The sequence below is a fragment of the Cornus florida genome, unplaced genomic scaffold (genome assembly GCF_030987335.1).
Source record: "Cornus florida cultivar Cherokee Brave unplaced genomic scaffold, ASM3098733v1 CherokeeBrave_3.0.0_Hap2_Chr06, whole genome shotgun sequence".
NCBI classification, from domain to species: domain Eukaryota; kingdom Viridiplantae; phylum Streptophyta; class Magnoliopsida; order Cornales; family Cornaceae; genus Cornus; species Cornus florida.
The window spans coordinates 88,077,705-88,088,427 of NW_026775576.1; the positions used below are offsets into that span (position 1 = coordinate 88,077,705).

At 33.9% G+C, this 10,723-nt stretch overlaps 1 protein-coding gene across 1 annotated transcript; it reads left to right on the plus strand.

Annotated features, from left to right (window-relative positions):
* The first annotated feature begins 3,096 nt into the window (after positions 1 to 3,096).
* Positions 3,097 to 6,371, plus strand: LOC132315004 (cytokinin hydroxylase-like). The gene is made up of 4 exons (XM_059813761.1): positions 3,097 to 3,391; positions 3,710 to 3,939; positions 4,050 to 4,658; positions 5,946 to 6,371. The coding sequence occupies exons 1-4, from the start codon at positions 3,097 to 3,099 to the stop codon at positions 6,369 to 6,371; spliced, it is 1,560 nt and encodes a 519-aa protein (XP_059669744.1).
* The last annotated feature ends 4,352 nt before the right edge of the window (positions 6,372 to 10,723 follow it).

Below are 10,723 nucleotides of genomic sequence, written 5' to 3' on the forward strand. Positions count from 1 at the left end.
ACAGTGAATTGCTATATTTACTTTTTTAATTGGTCAATTATGCAATAAATAAGAAAGTGAAACCCTCCACTTATTTGTATTTAGTATAAATAGACATTTAAAAATTATTTGATATCACTACTCGTTTGTTTTAGGAAATGTGCAATCCAGCCAATATATATTTGATACTTATGCTATTTCAGTCATAACACAATTTTAAATTACTTATTGGCCAACTTTTAACTACTACTGTGTTCGATATGATGTTATCATAACCAAAAATGAGAGATAAACTTTGCTTTGATGGATCTATGGCCGAGCCTGAGGCGACTTAGATGCCTAGACCAATAGGAAGACCCAAAATTTTAAAATTTATTTATATTATAATTATTTCTTAATATTGTTAAATTTTAATAAATATAAAAATTTATATTAAGTTTTAAAGATTTATATTTTATAAAATATTTGTATATTTTGTTTTTGAGTTGTAACTAATTTAATTTATATTATTGAAAAAGTTATTTTTTACCTAATTGAGCCGCCCTGCATGATGGATGTGATCCTGACCTAAAAAAAAATACTTTGGTCCGATGTGACCCTGACCAGAAAATTAAATTTTGCATCAATGGGATGCAGTGGAGGTCGTTAGTGGGTTGATTATGTGTGGCTGCTTCTACTTTGGCACGTGTACTCGTTTTGAGCCGCAGAAACTTGCGTTGACAAAGATTATACAGTACCACAAATCAAAAGCTAAACGCAATTTGGAATTGGAACAGCACATGTATCGACAGGGCGGCTTAGGCTAAGAATAAAAAGTGATTTTTTTTAATAATATAAATAAAATTACTAAATTATTCCCCGTTTAAGAACAAAATATACAAATATATATACATACAAATTTATAATAACAAAAATTAATAAAATTAAAAAATAATTAAAAAAAATAACTATTGAACCTGATTTAAAAAATCCAAATTCAATACTTTTATAAATTTTTCAATAAAATAAAAATGCGTTCATAATACCTATAAACTTGTAATGAGAGTGAAAGAAGAAGACTTGTTGAAAAGAAGATAATATGGAAAGTTTTAATCATTTTTTCAAACAACAACGTTAAATATTTAATATTTTACTGTTAGTGTAACTTATCCAAAAATATTTTTAATGCTGGCGTAAAAAAAGTGAATGAGAGAGAAAGATTTTTGGACCTAATATTAAATTTCTATATTGGTTAAGATTTATTGTAAAACGTGAATGAGAGTAGAAAAAGAGAGGGAAAAAAAGTATGTAAATCTTTGATGGCCAATATTAAATTTATGTATCAATTAGAGTTCAACGAAAAAAAAGAAGAACTTATTTTAGGATATAAATATTTAAGACCTAATATAAAATCGAAATGAATGAGGAGAGAGAGAAAAGAGAAAAAACAAGAAGAAATTTTTTTAGAATATAAATATTTGAGGCCTAATATTAAATCGAAGAGTAGTGATACTTGCACCGCACACTTGCAGTGAATTGTAATTTTTAATTGGCTATTTATATTCAACTTCCTTATTTGTTGCATAATTGACCAATTAAAAGAAAGACAAAGTATAGAAAAAATCCCCCTCGACTTGTAACATTTTCCAGTAAACTCTTGTCTATTTTTTTACCAAAGAACCCCCTCGACTTGTAGTCTTGAGTAAAAGAGTTAATATTTGGACCAAAAATACCCTTTTATTTAAATTTTAATTCTCCCAAAATTCAAAAATTCATATCTCACAAACCGTACATTTAAAAATTGCAAATAATATATGCACAGAAAGCTTATAAAATAAGGATTCCAGAAATATAAAATTTGTATAACAAGTCTTCATAACCAGAGAGAAATGGGCAATCTAAAAATCCACTCCATTATTTTTTAAAAATAAAATACTAGAAATATTTGTAACAAAATTCATTTACATATGAAGCCGAATATATAAAAATAAAAAATAAAAATAGCCCCAGCAGAGATCAATATCACGAGATATCATATTTTGCGTCAAAGTATTTTCATTCTTTTTATTGACTCACCATTTAAAAAATAAATAAAAATGAATACTCGGACTTTATTGGGACTAATTTTTTTATATGTTATACTCCATATGAAAATAAATAATTTTGAAAATTTTCTTGCAAATAACCTGAGTATTTTATAAAAAAATAAAATAAAATAAGATTATTGCAGTAGATGTTTAGATTGTCTATTTCTTTCTGGTTATGAGGTTTTGTTAAACAAATCTGATATTATTTGCAATATTTTGATGTACGGTTTGTGAGATATGAATTTTTGAAATTTGAAAAAATTAAGATTTAAATAAAAAGGCATTTTGGTCTAAATATCAACTATTTTACCTCCCTTGAGGGGGTTCTTTAGTAAAAAATTATACAAAGAGGATTTATTGGAAATGACTACAAGTAGAGGGGGGTTCTTTGGTAAAAAATTAGACGAGAGAGGTTTACTGGAAAATGTTACAAGTCGATGGGGGGTTTTTCTGTACTTTGCGCTTAAAAGAATAGGTTTAACAATTCACTGCAATTATTCGGTACAAGAATCATTCTCCTAAATCCAAAAAAGTGAAAAAAAGAAGAAGAAGAAGAAGAAGAAAACAATTATAGTATAGAATTTTAAAATATTGGGGCCTTTCTATTGGCGGGGGCCTTAGGCGATCGTCCAAGCCGGCCCTGTATATCATGCACAAGCATTAATTATAATAATAATTATTATTATATATATGTATTTAAAAAAAAAAAAAAAAAATTGGAACATGTTCAAACTTCAACCCTAGACGTACCCCAAAAAGAAGGGTACTTTTTCTAGTAAAAAATTTGACATTCTTATTCCCCGCGTGGGCTCTCAATTCTAACTTCTAAGCAATGTGATATAGGAGTGGCATATGTGGACCTGCCTTCTGTTCTTGTTCTTGTTCTGTACTTCAATTTCTCAATTTGTTGGCTAGCTTGTGCCCATAAAAAAAAAATACATGAGTTGGATTCTCCCTCAAGTATATATATACATATATATATATATATGATCAATCAACATAGAGTTATAAGATTATAGGGAGATATATATATATATAGAGAGAGAGAGAGATGGAATTTCTACAGTTCCAAGCTATTAGCCTATCCATTGCCTTGTTTGTTTTCTTCGTGTTGTGGAGATTATTATGGTGTTGGTGGATCATACCAAACAGGGCTTATCAGAAACTTAGGAGGAATGGATTTAGTGGTCCAACTCCAAGCTTTCCTCTGGGAAATATTAGTGATATGAAAAAGAAATTAGTAGTGATGATGATGAATCCCCATTCTTCGTTTCTATCCTCAAATATCTCCCATGATATCCATTCACCTGTCTTCCCATACTATTCTCGCTGGCAAAAATCCCATGGTAAGCTTTTTACATCTACCTGGTTACTCTGATTATACACATAAAATATTCCCATTTACCAGGACAATACGTACATATATACTATACACACGTAAATATAATCCGGTTCGTTATTATTTTTTACATGTATTTATAAGGTATATGAAAATTGTTATTTATTGACTACTATTAGATTAGACCTGTGCTCAAGTTCTCGCATGCAGCAATGAAAGTGTGATATGCATCATTTGAAACACCCGTGTTGTATTTGTTTGTGTGTGTGTGTTTGAGTACATAATGTGCTTACTATATAGAAAACATTTGTGTTTTGGTTTGCAGGGAAGGTGTTCATCTACTGGCTAGGAACAGAGCCATTCTTATATATTGCAGACCCGGAGTTCCTAAAACAGATGTCTGCAGGTGTAATGGGCAAGAGTTGGGGGAAGCCTTCTGTGTTTAAACATGACAGACATCCCATGTTTGGTAATGGTTTGGTCATGGTTGAAGGTGAGGAATGGGTTCGTCGCCGACATGTTATTTCTCCAGCATTCTCTCCAGCAAACTTGAAGGTATATAAATCTCTCTCTCTCACACAATTTGATCCTTATGTCAATATATACATATCTATATAAATATATAATTAATAATCCCATCTAATCAACAATGTCTCGATCAATAGGCTATGGGAAGCTTAATGGTGGAGACCGCCACTAACATGCTAGACCGGTGGACAGTCCTTATCAACTCCGGCGAGGCAGAAATTGATGTCGAGAGAGAAATCATGAGCACAGCCGCGGAGATCATTGCGGAGACGAGCTTCGGAATAAGTTATGAAAATGGTAGGAAAGTGTTTGATAAATTGAGAGCCATGCAAGTGTCACTCTTCAATACCGATCGCGCCGTTGGGGTACCATTTGGCAAGTTAATGCACCTTAGAAAAACCCTAGAATCAAGAAGACTAGGGAAGGAGATTGATGCCATACTTTTAAAAATCATAACAGACCGAAAGAAATCGAAAGATGGGCCCCCTCAGAAGGACCTTCTCGGCCTACTTCTAGCGGGGAACACCGTGGATTGCCGGTTTGGGAAGCCACTAACAACCGGAGAGCTGGTCGATGAGTGCAAGACATTTTTCTTCGCTGGTTTTGAGACCACGGCGTTGGCTGTCACGTGGACGTTGCTACTTCTGGCCGTGCACCCTGAATGGCAGAATCAGCTAAGAGAAGAGATCAAAGAGGTGATCGGAGATAGAGAGGTTGATGCTACCATGCTTGGTGGACTTAAGAAGGTAAGATCATATACATGGTTCAATTAATTTCATAAGGCACCTTACATTTGCTTTGCTTTTGTGTGTTGTATTTATATTTATATACGCAAATGAGGGTAAACTTTAGCATAACGGAACAATATAGTTGTTCAAAATAAGGTTTGAAACGGTGTTTCTGTAAGCCAAACTAATACTTTATATACTTGACACTCTCAAATTTGGAAAGATAGCAAAAGCCGCTCTGCGAGGTCGTATCGATTGGTTGAAAGGCCTGAAAGAAAACGTTGTTCTGGAGGGAGGATACCCGTAGGTACCGGATTCAAAGGATTAGCGCACCCCTCAAGGCAACATAACAACATTCCCTTGGAAACAAAAAAGAAGAGTCTATTCGAGGGAAAAATGAGAGATATTTTGTTCCACCACCGAAAATTATTTGATTCTTGCCTTTCAAAGAATTTCCATGATACATCAGAACAATCATTTATAGGATTTAATGATTCCTACTAAGAACGGACGCATTCTTTAAACCTTAACTATCTGTATTTGGTCGAGAGTCTGCACAAATCTTTTAATCTTTATACTCAATATATATATATATATATATTTATTAGCTAGAGTACAAAGGTTGACATTCATATCGATGTTGTAATCACTGGGCCAATAAGAATGAAACAAAGATTGTTGTTTGCTGATAGAAAACTGACATTATTAATTAAGAATGTGGGTTGCTGATGGAAAATGTGGCGCTTTTGATATCTATGTCTAGAATAATATTTTTGATATTCAGAGGTCATATACGAGTGAAAAAGAGAGAAAAAAAATGGGCGACTCCAAAATCCTATATGGAGTGCTAGTTCAGGACTGAGTACCGTTTAAGCGTGTGAAATAATAACACGGACTGCAACGTAAGTGGAAACTGCGGGATCCACCTAACTTTTATATGACTCGTCAGTGGGTTAGAGGGACACGTGGCAACAACCCAGATGGTTTAAGTGACTGTTACAACTGAGAAAAGTCAAACACCGCCAAAGCATGCGATCGTCCGGCCAAAGCACATGTTTTTAGTACACGGCTTCACCGGCCAAGCCCATTTAATTTCAATCACAAAACAACTGTATTAAAATTTAATATAAGGTGAAATTTTTTTAATAGATCCAGAAATCCAGTGTAAGGAATACAGCTTTCATGCAGCTACGTACTTCAACATATATATATATATATATATATATATATATAGTGTTTTATTATTTTTTTATTATTTTGCTATGAAGATTATGAAACTGAATGACTGAAAATGTTTAATTGCAGATGGGATGGGTGATGAATGAAGTCCTCCGACTATATTCGCCGGCACCGAACGTGCAAAGGCAAGCAAGAGAAGACATTCGAGTGGACGGAGTGGTTATTCCTAACGGAACCAATATGTGGATAGATGTGGTAGGCATGCACCACGACAAGTCTCTTTGGGGCGACGATGTGAATGAATTCAAGCCGGAGAGGTTTAAGGATGACTTGTATGGCGGATGCAAGAAGAAGATGGGGTTTTTGCCTTTCGGATTTGGAGGGAGAATGTGCGTTGGTAGGAATTTTTCGGTGACGGAGTATAAGTTTGTGTTAACCCCAATTCTCACTAGGTTTTCCTTCGCTCTCTCTCCAAACTATTGTCACTCTCCCTCCGTCTTGCTTACCCTCAGGCCCAATCATGGGCTGCCGCTAATATTTGAGCTTCTTTAATTCTATAGATATATTATAACCATATATGTATTGTCCCTTGAAAATTAAATGCCATAGTTCATTTTGGTAATTATTATTTTTCTTCTGTTTAGCATTTGAATTTTATTTTTCCCTTCACAAGCATCTCAAATCTTTCATTACTCTATACAATTGTAGAAAATTGTTAACATAGTACGTACACTATCATTCAGGCATCTTAAATCTGTGATATATATATTTTGGAAAGATTGTAAAAATATATATTCTGTAATTGGCAATTTTCGAAAACAAAATAAGTCCAAGTCGAATTGTAATTCAAGTTATTATATCGGGATCTATGGCGACTGCAGAATTGGAAGGTTGTTTAAAGTTCCCATGACTGAGATCATGCGAAAGGTAAGAGCAACACTTTAAGAAGAAATTCAAAAAGGTTAGGACACATTCCATATTTGGTAAGTTTCAGAATATATCAAAAACAGTGCCTAAAACCTTAAGAATCAAGTATGGCAGACTTGAACCTGTTCATGCTTCTTGGAACATGTTCAAGCGATTTGAATTTGGCCTAGAAATCATTCTGTCATCCTTGAACCTATTCCCAATTCTTTGAATAGGTTCAAGTCTTCAACATTGGCCTCAAAATACATTCTGCCATCCTTGAACCGGTTCCCAATTCTTTGAACAAGTTCAAGAGTCCTGATAGCCTATGGAAAGTTTAGTTTCCTGTTTCTGATTTCTTTCCTAGTTGGTCTAGAATTGTTCTAAGTCTTATGCACGAATTTTATTATATTTTCAGAGGGACTAGGACATTTTAAACTCTATATAAACCTTGTCATACACATAGGTTTATTCACGGCTTTTGCATACAAAATTCAGATCTTATTGAAAGTCATCTTTGAGAGATATTTTTATTCAGAAAATCAATTTGATTTTTCTGATTTTATTTTTGGGAGCACACAAATAAACACAAGAGTGATTTAGGAGTGTTGTTCTCTATCTCATCGGAATTGAAGCATAATTGAAGATTCAGAAATTCCGAAAAAGCAGAATTCATTCGTTCTTCGTCAAATTCAGATATAGAAGAAAAAGGGGTGAAGTGATCACACTTTGAAGGGGTCAGAGCATTCGTGGAGTATTGTCTGATCTACCTACAACTCTTCTACAGAGATCGAAAGTAAACCTGAGGTCGAGAGCTATTGGACAGGGGAGTTGCAAAACCAGGGATTGTCAGCAATTGGTTTTTGGCAGAACGATAGGGTGTGAGACTGAGTCAAAGTTCGGTATACTTTATTTCAAACATAGTGAATCGTCTCAGGACTGGAGAGTCCAACGAGGTTTTTCCTATTACAATTGGTCTATTCTACCAATTGGGGTTTCCTCAATAAAATCCTGGTGTCATCTCTCAAACTCTATTTATTTGCACTTTATTTTTGCTTTGTAGTTTAATTTTAGTTTTATTTTGGTAAAATTAAAATAAGTAAAAATTAGATAAAAGAGGAAGTTGAATCTATTTATCATCTCTCTAGATTATCTATCCATATTATATTTCACAACCATTCCGCTGCGCACACTTATCAAAATCTTCATTACTTTACCTAAACATAAATTTCTTTTCCTTCATTACTTTACCTAAACATAAATTTCTTTTCTATTTTATAGGTAAGCCTAAAAGTGATTTTCTTCATACATAGAACTTTCTTGCTTAGTAGCAAATAAAATTAATATACTAGGTTTTTTTTTTTTTTTTTTTTTTTTTTTTTTTTTTTAAGTATAAATGCTTTCAGATGATTAACAAACAAATTATCGAGCACTGAAATTGTAATACATTAATTTAATGCACACTTGATCAAGTTGTAAGAGTAAAGTTACTCGTACATGTATATATAGCGTATGGGTTAAAAAACGTTCACTGATATTAGAATATTTTATCATTAATGGTCCAAGGATACAGTCCCTTCCTTCGCAAAATGAGAAGTTAAGAGTTCGAGCTTCTACGAAGGCATGGACATGTATGGTTATAACTACCTTCAACGTTCACTAACATTAGAATATTATATATATGTTAATGGATTAGTGGTCTAATGGTACAGGCCTCTACTCCCCCAAAAAGGGGTATAATGAGGAGAAAATGATATTTTTGTTCTTCCCTTATATGAAAAGATAATAATAGCGTTACGTATGCAATATACGGTTAATGTACTATTATTATATATAAAGATGTTACTAACTTTTCACATTCAAAGTCACTTTTTAATAGTCGATGAACGGGTTTAGAGGAGACCAAATAATAAACGATAAATGATCTACTTGTGTGTAATTTTTTCAAATCTCAAGGAACCCAATGTAATTTACCCTAAATTATTATTTTTGTCTAATTTTCACTTAATTATATTAAACAAACTAAGGTGATTAAGTGTATATTTAATCAAGATAAAGACATCAGTTGTCGCTAAAACACTAAACATTTAGTAATATTTAAAAAAATGTAAAAAATTTAATTTAGCATTTATAATTTTGAGTGCTTAATTTTTAGTTTTATCAAACATCATTTTAAGTTGTGTGTAATTTTTCCAAATTTTAAAGAACCCCAATGAAATTTACTCTAAATTATTTTTTGGGGTCAAGTACAAAAAACATCCCTCAACTATGTTTACAGTGCATATCACACCCCTTCAGTGCAAAAAATACCCCTCAAATTTTAATTTGGTGCAATCAAGTCCATCTGACACATTTAAAATCAAAATTAACTAAATACCCTTAGTCAACAATTTTATAAAATATATAAAAATACAAAATTTTGTAAAAAGACAAAAAAGGACAATAAACAGTAACTCCCTCATTTTGCACACCCATTCTGCAATCTGCAATTCGACCATGAAGAAGATGACTCCAATTATAAGGACGGCGGCGATGAGATGGCAGAGGAAAGTGTGGCGACCATGGGTATGAAATTGGCGGTGTTAAGCGGCAGTATAGAAGGCGGAAGGCAGTGGTGCCGCTGCGTGGGGTATCCGAAGGTGAAACACGTGAAAGTGGTGCCGGAATTACCCTGTTCGTCCCCACCAACGAAGCGTTCTCGGATCTTCCGGCGACTGCGAAATTGCCAAGTTTCAATCTGCGAAGCCGTTGCTGGGGTGCCGACCGAATGTTTACCAATTCATCATCAACAGCAAACAAATTAACAAACACAACAGTCTCTGGCAAAGAATCAAACTATTTTTGGGTAGTAAATTTACACAGATCTAAAGAAACAATCATTTTCGTTCGTCCTCTACGACCATCAACACAGAAACAAGAGAACAAATAAAATCTTGAAATTGTTTATTGATTGGGAAACAAGAACAAACAGGTGGCGCTACCCTTTTTTTACTAAAAGGGTAGCTAAAAAACCATCTTCCCTCCTTTTACTTCTTCCCCCGCCACAAGCTCCAAAAGCCATCACCATGTGAACACAGACCTGAAAGAGGAGTGAACCAATTTTGGTTCAGCATTTGACAAATCTCCACCACACCCACCTGACTCTGCAAGCAACCAAGCCTTGTAACCTTGTTCTGCTCTAAATTAGAGGGACTCTTCTCACTTTCTCTCTCATCTTCGCTGGTGGCGCTTCGCTGCCGACGAGGTGGACCAACACAGGCCAATACAAAATCCTAAATCATCTTAGAGGCTTTCTAGAGTGATTGCAATTGTTTTGAGAAACCCCATTATGAAACAGAACTATATGAAAGCATCAAGAGAAACTCAGAAAGCAAAAGGAGAGATAGAGAGCAAAAATTCCTATTCCAAGTAAAATTGTAGTTTCCATCAAAATTACTTTGCTAAAACACTTCTGAAACTACTTTTGAATTGAATTTGTCAAGATCGACGAAGCGTCATCTATATTTAATATCTCATTGCATTTCTAGAAAGTCAATTTTGGCTTAGTAGACACCTAATGACAACTTGAAAAGGACCTTTCATGGCAAAGTTACAGAATCAACAAAAATATCATAGATCAGTAGTTCGGGAAAGGACAAAAACACAGGGTTTGCTCAACTGGGATGATTGGAAATAGAAGCTCTGAAAGAGCAAACTAGACTTACACGAGAATAGTTCTCTGTGGTTGATCTCCATGGGTGAGGGAAGGCTTAAGCTTTCCCGAGAGATTCTTGTGTACATCTGATCTAAGAGTGTAGAAGATCTAGTCCTTTCCACATACACTTAAAACCGTTTAAATTCGATGCTATAAATAATAATAATAATAACAAAAAAAAAATAAGGCAGAATTCCAATACAGAATACACATAGAATATACACACATAGCGACCCAACAGTAAATTCCCATGCACTCGACGATCATTCCCGTTGATCAGTCGGGGTTTCATTGCTCCATCATT

What these genes read in the sequence shown, in the direction of transcription:
- LOC132315004 (XM_059813761.1), top strand. Translation starts at nt 3,097, where the DNA reads ATGGAATTTCTACAGTTCCAAGCTATTAGCCTATCCATTGCCTTGTTT. An exon ending in TCTCTCCAGCAAACTTGAAG is followed by an intron (nt 3,940 to 4,049) that starts GTATATAAATCT and finishes CTCGATCAATAG; the next exon opens with GCTATGGGAAGCTTAATGGT. An exon ending in TGCTTGGTGGACTTAAGAAG is followed by an intron (nt 4,659 to 5,945) that starts GTAAGATCATAT and finishes GTTTAATTGCAG; the next exon opens with ATGGGATGGGTGATGAATGA.